Source organism: Balaenoptera acutorostrata, chromosome X (genome assembly GCF_949987535.1).
Source record: "Balaenoptera acutorostrata chromosome X, mBalAcu1.1, whole genome shotgun sequence".
NCBI lineage: Eukaryota > Metazoa > Chordata > Mammalia > Artiodactyla > Balaenopteridae > Balaenoptera > Balaenoptera acutorostrata.
The window spans coordinates 113,324,922-113,344,283 of record NC_080085.1 but is presented as its reverse complement, the minus strand read 5'-3'; the positions used below and the strand labels follow the sequence as shown (position 1 = coordinate 113,344,283).

The following is a 19,362-nucleotide window of genomic DNA, read 5'->3' as shown; positions in this document are numbered from 1 at the left end:
GGTCTTGGGAGAGGTAAGTATATTTTGCCTATAGGAGGAACAGGAATCACAGGGACGAGAGGGAGGACAGTGCTATATTGTCATATTAATCACCAACGATAAACGACACCTCTCTGTATCCATGCCCTTGGTTAACCCTCCGCTATATTGACTGGGCTTGTCTGTGTGACTTGCTTTGGTAAAGGTGATGCAAGCCAAATCTTGAAAGTAGTTGCACTTTGGGGCTTGCCCTTTCTTGCTGCTGGGAACCCTAAGACCACCATGTGAAGAAGCATGGCCTTAGCTCCTAGAGGATGAAAAACTCACGGAGAGAGAGCCCAATTACCCCAGTCATTCCAATTGAGGCCCCAGAATTAGCCAGGCAAAGAAGGGGCATAGTCATGCAAGGCAGAGGGGACAGCATGAGCAAAGGCAGAGTCACGAACCGGCAGGTTGTGTGCAGTTCTATCTTACTGTTGGGTCAAGTTTGAGAGATGGTATTGCAGTAGTGTCTTGGAGAGGTAGACAGGGACCAAGTCACAAAAACGTTTTATGCTTTGTTTTCATTCTTTCTTCCTTAGGATCATTAGAGGTTTTAAGTAGGGGAGAGACATGATCAGTTAGCAGTTTAGAAAGATCACTTTGGTGGCAGGATGAAAGATGGATTAGAGAGTGAAAGGTGAGAGATATTAAGAGGTTGTGATAATGGTGTGGACAAGAAGTGATGAGTGGCTTAATTGGAGCAGTGGTAGAAGAAGTGGCAAGGAGAGGAAAAATACAGGAAATATTTAGGAGGTAAACACAGTAGGACTTAAGGATAGATTGAATGTCAAGGTCGTGGGGAAAGAGAGGCATCTAGGAGCATTCTCCGGTTTCTGGCTTCAGTAGAACTAGTACCAGTCACTGACAGAGGAAATACAGAAGGAATAATTAGGCCTTTTTTGGTTCTGTTTCAGTGAGGGGAGATTGAGTTGAGTGTTGAGTATGTCAATTTCAGTTGCTTGTCAGACATCCGTGTAGAAATGTTTGGCTGGCAGTAGTGTATATAACCAGGCTAGAGTTTTAAATGCAGGAGTTGTAATCATATATGTGGAATTAAAACAAGAACACATATAAGAGTACAGTGTATTGATTAAGAATATAGCTTTTGGAGTCAGCTAACTTGGATTCAAATCTCAGCCCCATCACAAATTATCCATTGTCATTGTGAACAGTCTTCATCTACAGAGATGGAGTAAATATAGATGGGGTTGTTGTGAGGATTAAATGAGGCAAGGTTTAGCACAGAATCTAAAATTAATAAGTTCTCAATAAGTGATAGGTATTGTTACTAAATGACCAAGATATAACAAAGAAGTAGACCAAAAACATGGAGACAAGAAATGTCCAAAAGGCACATGAAAAGATGCTTGACATCACTAATCATCAGAGAAATTCAAATCTAAAGTACAATAAGATATCACCTCACACCCATTAGGAGAGCTAGAGGAAGGAAGGAAGGAAGGAAGGAAGGAAGGAAAGAAGGAGGGAAGGAAGGAAGGAAGGAAGAAAATAAGTGTTGGCAACGATGTGGAGAAATTGAAACCCTTGTATACTGTTGATGGGATTGTAAAATGGCATAACCACCATGGAAAACAGTAGAGATCCTCAAGAAATTAAAAATACAATTACCATATGATCCAGCAATCCCACTTCTAGGTATATATCCAAAAAGTTTTGAAGTAGGGTCTCAAAGAGACATTTGCACACCCATGTTCATAGCAGTACTATTCATAATAGCCAAGAGGTAGAAGCAGCCTAAATGTCCATTAATGGTTGAATGGATAAAGAAAATGTGATATATACATATAACAGAATATTATTCACCCTTTAAAAGGGAAGAAATCATACCACACGCTATCACACATATGAACCTTGAAGTCATTATACTAAGTGAAACAAGCCAATCACAAAAAGACAAATACTCCTTGATTCCACTTATATCACTTATATAAGGTATCTGAAGTATTCCAATTCATAGAAACAGAAAGCAGAATGGTGGCTACCAGTGGCTGGGGGGAAGGGAGGAAAGGAAAACTGTTTAATGGGTATAGTGTTTCAGTTTTGCAAAATGAAAAAGTTCTGGAGATCTGTTGCATAACAATTTGAATATATGTAATACTACTGAACTGTACACTTAAAAATGGTTAAGATGGTAAATTTTATGTTATGCATTTTTAGCACAATAAAAAGATGCATGAAAGAACATGGAGACAAAGTACAAATTCCCAACAAACCAAGTGCAGCCTCGGCTCTCAATGTATTTACCCGGGCGACCACTGTCTTGGCTGCCCAGACTGGATGTGGGCGTAGAGTGGGAAAGGTGTTCGTGAAGAGAAGGAATGAAGACTGCTTGCTGCGCCCCAGCCCCCGGCCCCCTGGGGGCTGACGGATGGCCATGGATCTGTACCTCAGCAACTGCTATAACACTGCCCAAGCCGCCGCCGCTAAGGCGGCTGCCAGCAGCCTAACTGCCGACAGGGAGCAGTGCAACTCCGTGAGTGGCGACCAGTTGGTCCTCCTCCGGGATCCGGGGCTGGTCTCGGAAGGGAAGGAGGGCGGGCAGACGGAAGAGGGGGAGATCTCAGCAGAGGCGGAGACGGGTCTTTGACGCTTGGCTTCTGGCTCCCAGGCCCCCGGCAGTTAGTGCCTAGAGCTGCCTCTGGCCTGGATTAGCTCTGAATGGTGCTCAGAGATAGGGTTGGTGACCAGGGTAAACTGAGAGGCCTTCCAGGTTGTCAGCAGGGCGGGTTCTTTCAACCCTGAGTGTGTGATTCTTTGGTTTATTTGGAGGTATTAGCCCATTGAAGTTTAAGTAGATTGGTCTAAACTAAAAGAATAGTTCTAGAAAAAAAGAAACTTTCTAATTATATCTGACAGAGCTCTCAAAAAACCCCATTCCAGAGGTGGGAGCCGCTCATCTATTGAATCTTCCTCTTGGGGTCAAGCTGCCTACAAATTTAAGTGAAAAGGTAAACTAACTTTTAATAGTGCTGAAGTGATTTTCTTGACTGTTTTCAGCTTGCTATTAAACTTGAAACACTGCTATGATTTTGCTTTGAGTCAACTTCAATTTCACACACCAAGTGAAGTTAAAATGAGTTGAAGTGTTCAGTGTCTGAACCTCACTCTAATGATAGAAGCCCCCATGATATGCCTCAGCCACCCAATTCAGCTTTATCTCCAGCCCAGAGCCTCAACTCTGAAAGGTCAGGGTCTTTTCTGCCTACCCACATGCACCATGCTAATTCCTACTTCTGTGCCTTTGTTCTTCTGGCTCCTGAAACCTGGCATGCACTCCTCCCCTTCCTGACCTTTAATTTGAGCCATCTTTCAAGAGCTACTATATGAAGCCTTTCCCCAGTGTCCCAACCCCCAATTGTCTCATTTTTCCTTAGAATTTACATTGCCCTTGGCCTGCACTATCTCACTCAGCACTGAAAGTACTATTACTGGTTCAGAGTGCTGCACTCACATTGTTACACATTTTAAGTCCTCTGCCTAACACTCCGCACACTGTCCTTAGCTTTAGGCCAAGCCTGAAGGAGGTTGAGAACTCTCTGGTTGAGTGTGTGCTTTGATCACAATAGCAAAAGGTTCTACAGGAATATTTATGACATCCTTACCCTTCCACTCTCTAGGGTGTCATCAAGGATGAGTACAGGGCTCCTTGGTATTTCTGATATTTGTCTAATATATACAATTTTTTAAAGTTTTATTGCTGGAAAACAATATAATTTCTATTTTCAAAACCAATATGTTCTACCCACTCCCATGAATTAGCATTCCTAAAACATACTCCAAGCCTATTTCACTACTAGTGATAACACTCCTTTTTACTTTGTAAAATGTAGCCCCCTCTGTTGGTTTCTTCCTCAAATACGTTTTATTTGCCATATTTATATTGTTACTCTGTTATTCACTTGTTAGCTACTTCTTATTTCCTGATTTTTTTCCATACTTAATTATACTGATTTGCTGTATATTATATTGATTCCCCCAAAACGTATGCATTTATTTTTTTACATATAAATTTATTTATTTATTTTTGGCTGAGTTGGGTCTTCGTTGCTGTGCGCAAGCTTTCTCTAGTTGAACCAATTGGGGCTACTCTTCTTTGCGGTGAGCGGGCTTCTCATGGCGGTGGCTTCTCTTGTTGTGGAGCACGGGCTCTAGGAGTGCAGGCTTCAGTAGTTGTGGCTCACGGGCTCAGTAGTTGTGGCTTGCGGGCTCTAGAGCATAAGCTCAGTAGTTGTGGCGCACGGGCTTAGTTGCTCCGTGGCATGTGGCATCTTCCCGGACCAGGGATCAAACCCGTGTCCCCTGCATTGGCAGGCAGATTCTTAACCACTGCACCACCAGGGAAGTCCAAAACGTATGCATTTAATCATGGTCAGGTACTATATTCAACTCCTGTAAAGACTAACTTATTGGGATCCTTCTTTGTCTTTTGGCAAGATCTCCTCAAGGAAGTAAGACTTTATATTTACACATTTAGTTGGGTTTTTTTCAACTTACTTTACCCTCATGACCACCTTTTAAGGTGAAGCTATGACAGGTAGATGGTGGCAGAGTTTAGACCAGAACCACAGTCTCCTGATTTCTTAGGCCACGCTCCTTCACCTGACCTTGCTGCTTCCTGAACTGCAAACCACTTTAGCAGAGCACTACAGAAACAGGGAATTTAAAGGTCTTTCATATTATTTTGAATGCAAGTGTAAGGGGAATTATAGTATTCTACTGTCTTCTTTTCAATAAGATTAAAATATAACAATGTGGGACTTCCCTGGTGGCGCAGTGGTTGGGAGTCTGCCTGCCAGTGCGGGGGACACGGGTTCGAGCCCTGGCCCAGGAGGATCCCACGTGCTGCGGGGCAGCTAAGCCCCTGCGCCACAACTGCTGAGCAACCCCCGCCTGCCACAACTGGAAAGGGCCCGCACGCAGCAGTGAAGACCCAATGCAGCCAAAAATAAATAAATAAAAATAAATTTATTTTTTAAAAAATATATATATATAAAACAATGTAATGTACCTGTCTAGCTATTCATTAATCCAAACCTGACAACTGATCCTATTACTTCAACATTTTTTAATTGAAGTATAGCTGATGTACAATATTATATGTTACAGGTGTACAACATAGTGATCCACAGTTTTTAAAGGTTATACTCCATTTATAGTTATTATAAAATATTGGCTATAGTCCTTCAACATTTGATAGTAAACTTATTCTCAAGTAATTTATCTATAAATTAATTTGCTTATTAGTATACTATACTTGAGTAGCACCTGTTCACAAACTCCTTAAATTGGTTTTATTGTAAAGTAAATAGTAAATACTTTGCCAATTAACCTTGACATTTTGCTTTCAAGAAAAGATATCACATTAAGTGAAAAGAACAATTTGCATACTTTTAAAAGTCTGCCCTATGATCTCCCACTGGCAGGTAGTGATGACATAATAAATTCTTCTGTTCAGGGAAACCAATTATTTTGATTGACAATAGAAAGCTTACCCTGGCCTTAATGAATGGATTTGTTCTTTCCTGATAGGTCAGTAGCCAAGCTTTGGTCAACACATGCCAACACCAACAAAAGTCAACATCTAAAAGAAGCAATAATCAACCCACTAACTGCAACACTGTTTCAATTGCCATCACTGCTGATTTTTGTTTCTCTTCTAGGAAAGCTATGGGCTTCCTGTTTAGTTTCACTGTAACTTAAATCATTGCCCAGAAGGATGTCTTTCTTTGCCTTTTTAAGGAGACATTGGTAGTCAGGGAATCCAGCTTCCTTATATAGGTCCCTTGCTAGAGACAAGAGGCTGGCATCAATCAAGCAGTCAGAAACTTACAAAAGAAGCTTTTAAATGGAAAAACAAAGCTAGAACCCATCATGCCCCTTCCTGTCTGCTCCTCTGCTCATATTTAGTATCCTACCTACCTTGCAGGAACTCTTAGGGCCACATCTCAGTGTCCAAGAATGGGATTGAGGCTGAAGCCGCCACCTCCAGCTTAAAGTCAGCTCTGATAGAGAGGAAGAGAAAGGCATTAGATTTACCCAAATCAGCCCATTGTCTGTATTCCCTCACTTCAGATTCTTCTTGCATGTTTTATTTTCAACAAACAGCCTATTCAACAAATTGAGGTTTAAAAGTGTGATTTCATTCATTTTACACATGTAGTACTTTTGAATCTGTGTGTTTGCAGCTTTATCAACCTTCTTATGACTTTAACCTGACTGATCCTTATTGTCAACTTTTGGAAACCAGCTATAAAAGCCTGCACGATCCACATTTTAAAATATACTATAGGCGAAAGGATATCCTGAGGAGGTTAAAGAAAGGCAGGTATGTCACCAGCAATAATAAGGTGGGTTGAATCCTGCTTCCTGTTAACCAGCAAAAACCTATGGACTTGATATACGCTTGCTTCTGTACTTCACTGGGAGCCTGTGTCAACTTTTAATTGAGCAATAAAGAATACCTAACAGAAAACTCAATGAATTACTCAGTATTTGAGTAAAGAGAAATCAGGTGGCTGTTTCTAAATAAAATTAATTGTTCCCACTTGATCTTTTTTCTTTGATAAAAGCAAAAGATAAGCACCAAATGATTTGAATATGTAAAGACATATACATACACATTTATTTATTTATGTATTTTCTCTCAGCAGCATTATTAGTGCCTTTCCTCTGGCTCTAAAAGTAATAATGGCACTGTATACCTACCTGTCAAGGAATATTTCCTATACCCTTTGAGAAGACTAGAGACAGAATGGAAACCTAGCAGAATACAGCTTGATAGAATAAATTCTTCTGAAAGTTAACATCATTATTATACTGGTGTTTTAATAACAAATTCATTGAGCATAGTAAATTCTTGATTATGATGTGAACCATATTATTGAAATAATATTATTTAGGTAGAAATTTCCTGGTGATAAACCACTGTAGACAGATACTGCCTTCCAAATTATTACCAAAATATGCTATCACTACCCTTGATCCCAAAATTGTTACTAAAATGAATGTTCTTATGACTCTCTTCTCTGGAAAGTTTCATGATTGTTACAACTTTCTATGTATATATTTGGTTTTTGGTTTTTGTTTTTATAGGTTGTATGTACCTTGAAGGAATTGAATAAGTACAGGCAGTATCTCACCAGTTTAAAAATTACACTTTGAAATAAACTATATAAGAGAACAAGTAAGTTAAACACTTAAATTTGTTTTACTTGAGGCCTGTAAGAAAGTTTTTATGTAGGTTGTAGAAAAAAGGTTTGGTCTTATACAGAATATTTTCTTATGATATTCTGATCTAGAAGTATTAAGGTAACAAATCAAAAAATATCTCTAAATATCTATGAGATAAAAATGAGACCTCTGCCTTTCACTTACAGAGAAATTTTCACTTATCTGGAGTGGAGCCGCACTAGACTTAAATGCAGGTTAATTAACCATTTGTAAACTATAGGAAGTTTACCAAGCCCTAAACATAAGAAGGCATATCAAAGGACAGGGTTATTTCTGGCCAATATAAAAACTTTTAATTCTTTTTTCTCTCTCAGAAAATGATTGAAAAACAAGTAAATAAGTTGTATGAAACCAAGAGAGCCTGTGACAATTATGACAATACACAGTTCCAAGATTGGCTGTTACAGGAAAGTATACAAACAACTCCAGACCAAGAGCTGTTAATAAAGCAGAGGTATGACCGAAGTTAATGCATTTTTTTGCGGACATACTGTGGACCCCAGAAAGTTGTAAAAGTACTAGAAATAATTGAAAGCAGAATGAAAAAAGTATTAGACACTATTTAATCTCCTGTAGTCTTCAATGTGGAGAGAAAGGAAAGGAGATTAAGAGGTAACAGGGATTGGGAACCTTGGTACCATGGCTAGGGAGGAGAGTTTCTACCTGAGAAACTGGAGTCACTAGGGAGCCCAAGAGGTAAGACAAACTGATATTTGAAGAACAATTCCAAAGTACAGATCCCTGACCTTGGGAAACCCAAGTCCACAGTAACAGAGGAAAGAAGGTGTCATTAGCACATTTCAAACTTAAGTTTAAGGAAATTACTGCAAGATCAAAAAGAGAGAGTTGCCATAACTTCATCTGATGATAATATAAACAGGTGTTATTCCCCAACCAACTGTGTATGTTCATTCAGCTATTACCCACACACATTCAGTGTTACCATTCAACGGCCAAGCCCATGCCCCAGGAGGCAAAGCGATGAATTATATATAGTTCCTCCTCTTTCTCCTTTATCAGGGATGGGGGCCAGTTCCCCATCACCTGGCTCTTATATTTCATGGATTCATGTCATGATATGCCAGAATATATACTGATTCACCAGAGTGGCAGACTAGTAGTCTACAGACCTATCTATACATGAGAGGTTGTTCAAGGACTTGGGAATTACAGAGAGGCCAGTACCCACTTATTTTTTAAAGGAAATTCAAATCTACTTGTTTTTTGAAGTCAGTCCTTAAGTTGATTTCAGCTGTCTTTGGAAACTCATGTTCCCAGAACTCCTGAGTTATGACTAATCCCCCGTGTAAAATGCTTGTAATAATCACTCTGTTCTATATTTTGCCATTGTCCCAGCCACAATAACAGAGTCTGATCAAATGAGTACATCATGGTGAGTTGGTGGATCTGACTAGCTTAAAAGTCCCTGAATATCTCTACATTTCCTGTAGTTCAAGAAATAAAAAGCAACCCAGAAGGTGGTTTGGGAATGTCAGAATAGATAATACCATCATAAGGGAAACACCCAATTTATCTTCACTTATATTTACACTTTTACTTAGATATTTAGATATGATTAGTAGGGAATTAAACAAGCTTGAGCACATGGCAGAAAAGCAGAACATACTCCAGATAAAGGAAGAAGAAAGATGACATTGGGACCACATTAGAAGAAAACTTAGTCTCTGTAGACAAATTGAAGAGGTGAGAAACACCAAATTTTAAATGTTGATGGGAAAATTGTGCATGATTGTTTTATTTATAAACATTTTTAGCAGTCCCACCATATTACCTGAAGTTATTTCAGGTCTAAAAAGTAAACCACTGTTTATAATTTTTTAAAATACTAAACTGCTATTAATCTTGTATCACTGTTATAACAGACAAGCTTTTACTTAACACAGTGAGACTGATACCACACATTATATATCCATCACAGTACAGTCACACTTCATCTGCTCTTAAAGTTTTAGAATTTAACTCTAGTGAAAAATAACCATGCCTGTATTCTCACTCCTCAACATTCAGACAAGGCTACTTGTTTAGGTTCTCTGTCAAAATACATTTAAGGTCAACAGATTACATATGATAACCCCCCAAATCCATAAGAGAAAGTTCCCTTGCCAGCATCTTTTTAGATCCATCTTTGGAGCCGGGCTTATGTTTGAATTGTTTCCAGTAACAAAATAATTTCCTTCCTTTTGCCATTCTGTTGCATCCACCAATACATTCTGAATTTAAAAAGCAGTAAGATAAGCCCATTCTAAAGCCAATGTAAGATTTTCATTATGGTTGTCCAAATTTCTGTAAGGCCCTTGATTTGACCTAATTCACTTACTGACAAAAACAAAACAAAACAAAAAAAGATTATGAAAGAGAACCCCTGCTGACTACCGTGACGTTGTGCTCCTTAGGAATGGAAAACAAAAGAAATGTTACTTCTGACAAAGATTGGAGAAGAAGCAAAAAGAGAAGCAAGAGTTGAGGAACAGCGTAGAAAAGTCAAAGAAGAAGCTCACCAGAAGGTAGAGTGAGCTTTGACCAATAACTTGGGCTATTTTGAGGACAGGCTTTTGCCAATTTTGATATTTTAAAGTGTGAATTTTCAGAAGTGGCCTAAACTCACAAGGATAGCTATTGATGGAGAGAGCAAGTCTGGTCTGAACCTGGACTTCAAGGGCTGGTCTGAAATGGGACCAGTCTCCAGAAAGTAGGCAGTGAGTTAAATTAGATCTAGTTATTAAAATATATTCTTCATGCTGGACAACAAAAGGAAACTTACCCTTATTACCTTCCTAGCTTTGTACTCTTTGTGACTTTAGAAATCTCAAGACAGGAATGAGGGCTCCCTTCAAATGTACCATCATATTTGAAGTATCTGTTTTGCATTTCCAGTGGCAAGTTGATATTAAATTTTTAAACATATTAAATATATATTTTTAATATTTTAGAAACAAGCACTTCTAGAGAAAAATTTTCATTTACAAAATTGCAAAGGAATGACCTTCAGAGAGAAGGATCGGAGGAAAGTACATTTGAAAACAAAAGTCAAGATGAAACAGAAGGTGAGAGAGAGACAATAAAAGACAAAGTAGGTAAATAGAATATGCATAACTAATATTAAATATTGGTGGCTTTGTAAAACCCCTCTATGTGCTTGTATAGTGAGGTCACAAAGCCCTTGCAAAGGGAAATCCTAGAAGCTCACACTACCTGTGCCAGGCACTGTGCAAGGCACTTCCCAGTTACAGGTCAAGATGTAGAGAATGTACAGACACCCACACACATACACAAAATATTATTATATTACAGACATTATAACAAATTAAACATTTCTGTAAAGTGGCTCAGTAGACAAGACTGCCTTTACTAGAAGTTTAAAAAGGAGCCAGTAAGAGGAGACAGAATGACAACAACAAAAAGACAGAGAGAGAGAGTTATATAGAGAGAAAAGGAGCCAGTAAGATAAAACATTACCAAAAAAAATAGACTGAAACAAAGAGGGAGACAATGAAAGAAAAATGTAGAAAAAACAGGAGAAAAATTTTAAGTGAGGTCCGCTAAGAACAGATTATACAAAACAGAGTAAGCTAATAAGAGAAAGAGAAAAAGAAGTTTGAAGTAGAAAAAAGAAGAGACATTTAAAATATCCTAAGCAAGAAACAGAAATAGAAAGAAAGAACAAAAAGGTTAAAATGGAAGAGGCAGGGACCTCCCTGGTGGTCCAGTGGTAAAGAATCCACCTTCCAATGTAGGGGACAAGGGTTCGATCCTGGGTCGGGGAACTAAGATCCCACATGCTGTGGGGCAGCTAAGCCCCCGTGTCACAACTACTGAGCTCACACTCCTCAATAAGAGAGCCCACATGCCACAAACTACAGAGCCCATGTGCTCTGGAGCCCGTGCACCACAACTACAGAGCCCATGCACTCTGGAGCCCACACACCACAACCAGAGAGAGAAAACCCACACACCACAACTAGAAAGAAGCTCACACACCACAACAAAGAGCCTGCACACCAAAATGAAGATCCTGCATGCTGCAACAAGGCCCGACACAGCAAAAAAAAAAGGAAGAGGCAGTAAGAAAAGATGATACACAAAGAAAGAATGAAATGTAAAGAGCGAGAGAGAGGAAGAAAATGAATGAATAAGAGAGAAAAAGAAAGAATATTGATCAGAAGAAGCCAGTAAGAAAATACACACACACACACATACAGGATGAGGGAGTGGAAGGAAGACAAAGGCAAAGAAACAAATAAGAGACAGAAAAAGACAAGGAGTATGAGGAAGAAAGGCAAACAGACAAAGAAAAGAGAGAGAGTGAAAGAAAGGGAGCAAGAAAAAGACATACAGACAAAAATAGAGGAACGAAGAGGTAGGAGGGAGGGAGATAGAGAAGAAAGAAGTTTAAAAAGGATGAGTGAGTAGGAAAAGGTAAAATAAAGAAAAATAATGTGAGAGTGAGAGAAAATTTTGAAAAGTGGAACCAGTAAGAAAATCAAATACAATTTGGGGGAGGGGGCAGTGACAGAGACAGAGGGAAAAAATGAGTAGTGAAAGAAGACAAATAGAAGAGACAGAAAGAGAGAGACTTTTAAAAGGAGAAGCCAGTAAGCAAAACCAGTACAATGAAAATAGACTGAATGGGAGAAAAGGATACAGTAGGAGAGGGAGAATAGGAGGGAAAGAAAATATTAAAATGGAGGCAATAAATAAGGCAGTAAAAGAAAATATGAAAATAAAACAAAAAAGGAAGAAAAAGAAAAAAGACAAAGAATGAAATGAAAAGAGGAGACATAGAGGCACAGAGCAAAAAGGAGAGGAGAAAAAGAACGGTACAGTAAGGAATGAGAAGGATTTAAAAAGTTACAAAGGAGAGTAATGTTAAATGGGAGGGAGCAAGAAGGAGGGAGGGAGGATGGGTGGATGGAAGGAAGAAAATATGAACATACTTCAAAAAGGAAGAGCCAGTAGCCAGTAAGAAAGACAGTACAAGAAAATATAGAAAGAAACCATGGAAGAAAGAAAGAAGGGACAGAGAAAGAGAGAGAAAAGAAACATAGAAAGTAGGTAAATAAGATGAGTTTACAAAACAGGAGCCAGTAAAAAGGCAGGACAAAAAAGATAGAAGAAAAGAAGAGAGAGAGGGAGAAGGAAAGAAAACAGTTTGAAAAGAGAAGCCTGTAAAAAGAGAATAAAATAGGAAGAAAGAAAGGGAGGAAGGCAGGCATGCAGGCAGGCAAAGAAAAGAGAGAGAGCGAAAGAAAAGGTGTTACAAGGAGCTACTGAGAAAGGGAATAAAGGAAGAAAGGAAGGAAGGAAAGAAAAAAAATTTTTTAAGAATGAGTCAGTAGGAAAAAGTAAAATAAAGAAGAGAGAATGCGATTGAGTAAGAGAGAGACTTGGAAAGGAGTCAGAAAAAAAACTGTAAAATAAACATGATAGGTAGATAATAGATAGGTTGAACCAACTTTTAAAAGAATAACCCAGGAATAATCGAGAGTACAAAACAAGGTAGCAGATGAGAGAAAGAAAGAGAAGGAAAGAAAAAAAGTTTAAGAAGAGGAGCCCTTAAAAGTGAGTTAAAAAGGAGGGGGAGGGACAGGGAAAGAGGGAAAGGAGGGAGATGGGAAGACAAAATGGAAAGAAACAGGATGAAAGGGAGCACGTAAAAGACAAAGAAAAAAGCAGAAAAAGAAAGAAAGAAAAAAGGAAGGGAAGTTTTTAAAGGATGGGGAAGTAGGAAAAGTGAAATAAAAAAGAGGGAATGTGATTGTGTAAGAGAGAGGCTTGGAAAGGAGGAGCCAGTAAGAAATTCAAGTACAATTTGGGGAAGGGGGGCTGTTTAAAAAGGAGACTTCAGAGGGGGGAAAAAGACTGTTAAATAAACATGATGGGTGATAAATAGATAAAAGACAGAAGTTTAAGAGGAAGAGCCCATAAAAAGTGAGTTTAAAAAAAAGGCAGGAAGGAGGAAGGAGGGATAAAGGAAGTGAGGAAGACAGGCTAGAGAGAAAGGTAAGAGTGACGGAAGGAAAGTAAAGAAAACAGAAACAGAAAGTGAAATAAAAACAAGAAAATGAAGGAGAAGGAAAAACTAAGTTTAAAAGGGATGGGACAGTATGAAAGAACAAAATAAAGGGGAGAGAGAGAAGAGAGCAGGAGAGAGAATTGAAAAGGAGGAGCAAGTAAGAAAATCAAGTACAATGTGGGTGGGGGAAGTTTTGAAAAGTCAATAAAGAGAGTTAGAAGAGAGATGAGGATGACTGATACCTAGATAGGTAGGTATATAGATAAGACTCTAAAGAGGAAAAGCCCATAAGAAAGTTAGGACAAAAAAGATAGAAAGTTATTTGATAAAGGAGGCAAGTATATACAGTGGAGAAAAGACAGCCTCTTCAATAAGTGGTGCTGAGAAAACTGGACAGGTACATGTAAAAGTATGAAATTAGAACACTCCCTAACTCCATACACAAAAATAAACTCAAAATGGATTAAAGACCTAAATGTAAGGCCAGACACTATCAAACTCTTAGAGGAACATAGGCAGAACACTCTATGACATAAATCACACCAAGATCGTTTTTGACCCACCTCCTAGAGAAATGGAAATAAAAACAAAAATAAACAAATGGGACCTAATGAAACTTAAAAGCTTTTGCACAGCAAAGGAAACCATAAACAAGACCAAAAGACAACCATCAGAATGGGAGAAAATATTTGCAAATGAAGCAACTGACAAAGGATTAATCTACAAGATTTACAAGCAGCTCATGCAGCTCAATAACAAAAAAATGAACAACCCAATCCAAAAATGGGCAGTAGACCTAAATAGACATTTCTCCAAAGAAGATATACAGATTGCCAACAGACACATGAAAGAATGCTCAACATCATTAATCATTAGAGAAATGCAAATCAAAACTACAATGAGATATCATCTCACACCGGTCACAATGGCCATCATCAAAAAATCTAGAAACAATAAATGCTGGAGAGGGTGTGGAGGAAAGGGAACCCTCTTGCACTGTTGGTGGGAATGTAAATTGATACAGCCACTATGGAGAACAGTATGGAGGTTCCTTAAAAAACTACAGATAGAACTACCATACGACCCAGCAATCCCACTACTGGGCATATACCCTGAGAAAACCATAATTCAAAAAGAGTCATGTACCAAAATGTTCATTGCAGCTCTATTTACAATAGCCAGGACATGGAAGCAACCTAAGTGTCCATCATCGGATGAATGGATAAAGAAGATGTGGCACATATATACAATGGAATATTACTCAGCCATAAAAAGAAATGAAATGGAGGTATTTGTAATGAGGTGGATGGAGTTAGAGTCTGTCATACAGAGTGAAGTAAGTCAGAAAGAGAAAAACAAATACAGTATGCTAACACATATATATGGAATCTAAAAAAAAAATGGTCATGAAGAACCTAGTGGCAAGATGGGAATCAAGACACAGACCTACTAGAGAATGGACTTGAGGATATGGGGAGGGGGAAGGGTAAGCTGTGACAAAGTGAGAGAGTGGCATGGACATATATACACTACCAAATGTAAAATAGATAGCTAGTGGGAAGCAACCACATAGCACAGGGAGATCAGCTCTGTGCTTTGTGACCACCTAGAGGGGTGGGATAGGGAGGGTGGGAGGGTAGGAGACGAAGAGGGAAGAGATATGGGGACATATGTATATGTATAACTGATTCACTTTGTTATAAAGCAGAAACTAACACACCATTGTAAAGCAATTATACTCCAATAAAGATGTTTTTTTAAAAAGTATATGTAAAAAAAATAAAATAAAATAAAATTTTTTTAAAAAAGTAGAAATCATTAAAATAAAGACAGAAAGAAGGTGACTGATAGCTGGATATAGAGTCAGCCAGCTAGGCAGGAGGATAGGTAGAACTGATTTTTAAAGGAGAAGGCAGTAGTAAAGACAAAAGAAAAAGGTATAAAGAAAAGAAGAGGGAAAGAAAGGAAACGTTTTGAAAGAGGAGTACTATAAATTAAGCAAAAGAAGAACGAAAGGAAGGAGGAAGGGAAGAAAGAAGGAAAGGGGAGAGAGAGAGAAAGAAAGAGGGATGAAAGGAGGAGGAGACAGAAATGGACAGAAGGAGGGAGAAACGAATGAAAAAGGACAAGAGGGAAAGGGTGGGTGGATGGATGGTGAAAGCAAAGGAGGAAGCAGGAGGAAGGAAGAAAGAAATGAGGAAAGGAAAAGGACTAAGGGGCAGGAGATAGTAAGGGAGGAGGAAGGGATGAGAGAAGGAATGAAAGAAAGGAGGGAGGAAGGCAGGCATGCATGCAGGCACAGAAAGAAAAGAGAAAGACAGAGACCATGAGAGAAATGGAGTGAGGAAAAGACAGAGAAAGGGTAGGAAGGGAAGGAAGGAAGGAAGAAGGAAAGAAGGAAGGGAGAAAGTAGAGAGCAGGGAGAGAAAGATCTAAAAAAGAGGAACTCAGGTAAAATCCAATAAAATAAAGATAGATGGATGGATGATATCTAGGTAGTTTGGCAGGTTGATGGATAGATAGGTAAGTAGACAGGATTTTATATGGAAGATCTGGTAAAAAAAAAAGTCAGTATTAAAAAGATAAAAGGAGAGAGAGTGAAGCAAAGAAAAAAGTTTAAAAGAGGAAACCTGTTTAAAAAAAAGTCTAAGAGGGAGAGAGGGAAGAAGAGAGGGAGGGAGGAAGGAAAGGAGTAGAAAGGAAGGGAAGAAGGAGGTAAAGAAGGCAGGAAGTAGGGGGAGGTAGGAAGGGAAGGAGGAAGACAGGCAGGCACTAAGTTTATAAGGGATGAGTCAGTAGAGAAGAAGAGTTAAAGAAAGAAAGAGAATGTAAGGGTGAAAATGCAGGAGCCGTTACAAAACTCGAGAGTAGTCATGTGGTGGTGGACAGAGATTTTAAAAGTAGGAGTCAGAAAAACAAAGACAAAAATAAGGACAGAAAGACAGATGATTGATAGCTGAATAGATAGGTAGGTAGGCAGTTATACAGATCATAGGTAAGTAGCAAGGTAGGTAGGTAGATAATTTTAAAAGTGGAAGCCAGTAAGGAGGAATGTATGAAAAAGAGAGAATGAGAGAGTTACAGCAGGAAGAAAAAAGTGTTAAAAGGGGAGCCAGGACAAATGGTAAAAGCAAATATATATGGAATCTAAAAAAAAAATGGTCATGAAGAAACTAGGGGCAAGACGGGAATAAAGATGCAGACCTACTAGAGAATGGACTTGAGGATATGGGGAGGGGGAAGGGTAAGATGTGACAAAGTGACAGAGTGGCATGGACATATATACACTACCAAATGTAAAATAGATAGCTAGTGGGAAGCAGCCACATGGCACAGGGAGATCAGCTCGGTGCTTTGTGACCACCTAGAGGGGTGGGATAGGGAGGGTGGGAGGGAGGGAGACGCAAGAGGGAAGAGATATGGGGATATATGTATATGTATAACTGATTCACTTTGTTATAAAGCAGAAACTACCACACCATTGTAAAGCAATTATACTCCAATAAAGATGTAAAAAAAAAAAGGGGGGGGGGAGCCAGCAGAAAGAGAGTAAAAGGAGAATGGGAGGAAGGAAGAAATGAGGGACAGAGTAAAGAAGGTAAGAGGAAGTAAGGGAAAAAAAGGAGAAAGTAATGAAGGAAGACTGGAGGGAAGGAGAGAGGGAAGGAGGGAGTAAAGATAAAGAAGGAAGGAGGGAGGGAGGAAGGAAGGAAGATGGGAAGAAAGGATGATGGAACAGAAGTAGGCAATAAGAAAGAAAAGAGGTTTATAATGATGAGTCAGTAGGGGAAAGTGTTACATAAAGCAGAAAAAGACAATGTGAGAGTGAGGGCGAGGGGAGCCAATAAGAAAATCAAGTACAATTGTGTGCAATGGAGGGGGGCGGATTTATAAAGTAGAAGTCAATTTTTTTAAAAGACAATACCAAAAAAACGGATAGATAGCTAGGTAGGTAGAGGGATAGATAAGGAGATAGGTAGGTAGATAGATGATAGATAGACAGACAGACAGACACAAAGATAGATAGAACTGATTTGGAAAAGGAGAAACCAGTGAGAAGTCAGTACATAAAAGGTAGAGAGTTGGAAAGAGAAGAAATGAAAAGCTTTTTAAACTGGGTCAGTAAATAGAGAGTAAAAAGAAAGAGAAAAGAGAGGACAGGAGACAAGAGGGTGGGGGAGGGAGGGGACAGAAGAGGAAGAGGGAAGGGAAAAGAAACAGAGAAAAAGAAGTTTTAAGGGAGAGCAGAAAAGGCCTTTTTTAAAAAATGAGCAAGAGAATGTGTTCGAGAGAACGTTTATAAAGGACCAGCCAGTAAACATAGACAATGTGAGAGGGAGGAAGGAATGAAAAGTTTGTGAAGGAGGAGTCAGTAAGAAAAGCTCACAGTTCAGTTCAGTGATAAGATGAGGCTGTAACCTTCTGCCTCTGAGACAGTACATCACTTTAGCAGCCAGACTGCTCCTTCCATCTTCAACTGTTAACTTCTCCTTCCAGTAGGAAGAAAGTTTCAGGTAAGCATCTTAAACAGTGGCCACCTCAAATGCTTTTTGAAAAAGAAAATATAAAAGGATTTATGTTCACAGCATTACAGAGGTGAAAAGAGAATGAAGATGTCTATTTCACATATGAAATTGACTTACACCACTGTAAGAAGCCCATCACCTTCTACCACGTGGACACCAAGGGATACACAAAACTCTAATGAAAACCCAGTTAGCACACATATAGTTTGAAATCCTCTTGTCTATTTCTAAACGATTAGAAACAGAAACGGTAGTCACCTTTTTCACAAATCGGGTATGGTTACCTCAGTCAGGCTCTGAGGCACAACCAAGAATTGTCAATGGCCACTGGGGGGTCTCCAGCACATGGCCTACAGGGCCTCCAGCACAGTCATTATGCTGGTCTGCATCCACACACAAAGAAAAAGCCATGTTCTTCTTGAGCAGGACGGAGGGATGGAGTTTTTCCCTTCTGCCAGAAGACAACTCTGTCCCCACAAGTATAACTTTAACTAGACAAGATGATATTATAAAAGTGATTGTCCTGCCTCCCCATCACATCTGTCCTAGCATTCCTCAACCTTGCCACTATTGGCATGTTGTGCTGGATAACTGTTTGCTGTGGGGACCGTCCTGTGCATTGTAGGATGTTTAGCATCATCCCCAGTCTCTATCCGCTAGATGCCAGGAGCAGATCCCCCTCCCCAATTTGTAGCAATCAAAAATGTCTCCAGACATGTCCAAATTCCATTATCCCCTGGGGTACAAAATTGCCTCCCATTGAGACCCACTACCTATCCTCTCTAATTCCTTCCCACAACCCCATATACAGATTAGGCTATGGCTCCCTCCTGTTGGGCATGAAAGGATAAATAGAACCTATCTTGAATAACTTTGTCATCGCCACTATTAAAAATAAATCTTATTGTGTTTTTTTAAGCTTCTTATCCAAAGATCAAGGAAATGAGTATCACTGCCGGTCACCAGAAATTACACCAAGGACAAAAACGTAATTGTAATATTATGATTAGAAATACTAAAATAGTAATTTGTGTAAAGACTGGATTTGGTACTGATTGCTTCTGCTTATAATGTGGATAAATCCTCCGTCCTCTGTTATAAATGATGGATTTTGAGTAATGCTTACCAACAATGCTACAGCCGCGCTTGCGGTCCTAATTACTCAGTTGGAGTCACTGTCTCCACACGCCTCTGAGCAGGACAGCCCACGTTTTGCAGCTGACAACTCTGCAAGCCCAGTGCACAGCCCTGTCCCCTCCACACACAGCCCCTGCTCCTGATCTCATTTCTGTACTTTTCCATTCCCAACAAGATCCCAAAGCATTTTTTTAGGCTGTGCTTCACTGGCTGCTGCCGCCACAGCTGTTATACCTTGCTCAGCAGTTCTGCCTCCTAGGGAAGCTCATTGGTTTCACCTGGAGCATCAACCTTGCAAATTGCTGATTGGAGGTGCTTGCTACTGATGTTTCTGAAGCCTATGGCCCTAAAGACCTCGTGAGGATCAAGACCCGGACCAGTGCTTTCTCTCAA

General features: G+C 39.4%; 1 protein-coding gene across 1 annotated transcript in view; it reads left to right on the top strand.

Annotated features, from left to right (window-relative positions):
• The first annotated feature begins 2,410 nt into the window (after nt 1-2,410).
• The window catches only part of LOC103016061 (fibrous sheath-interacting protein 2-like), an 88,003-nt gene continuing 71,051 nt past the window's right edge, over nt 2,411-19,362 (top strand). The window contains 8 exon segments of the mRNA XM_057537693.1: nt 2,411-2,515; nt 6,228-6,389; nt 7,135-7,188; nt 7,190-7,225; nt 7,587-7,726; nt 8,835-8,976; nt 9,687-9,797; nt 10,224-10,337. Coding sequence (XP_057393676.1) covers nt 2,411-2,515; nt 6,228-6,389; nt 7,135-7,188; nt 7,190-7,225; nt 7,587-7,726; nt 8,835-8,976; nt 9,687-9,797; nt 10,224-10,337 — 864 coding nt within the window.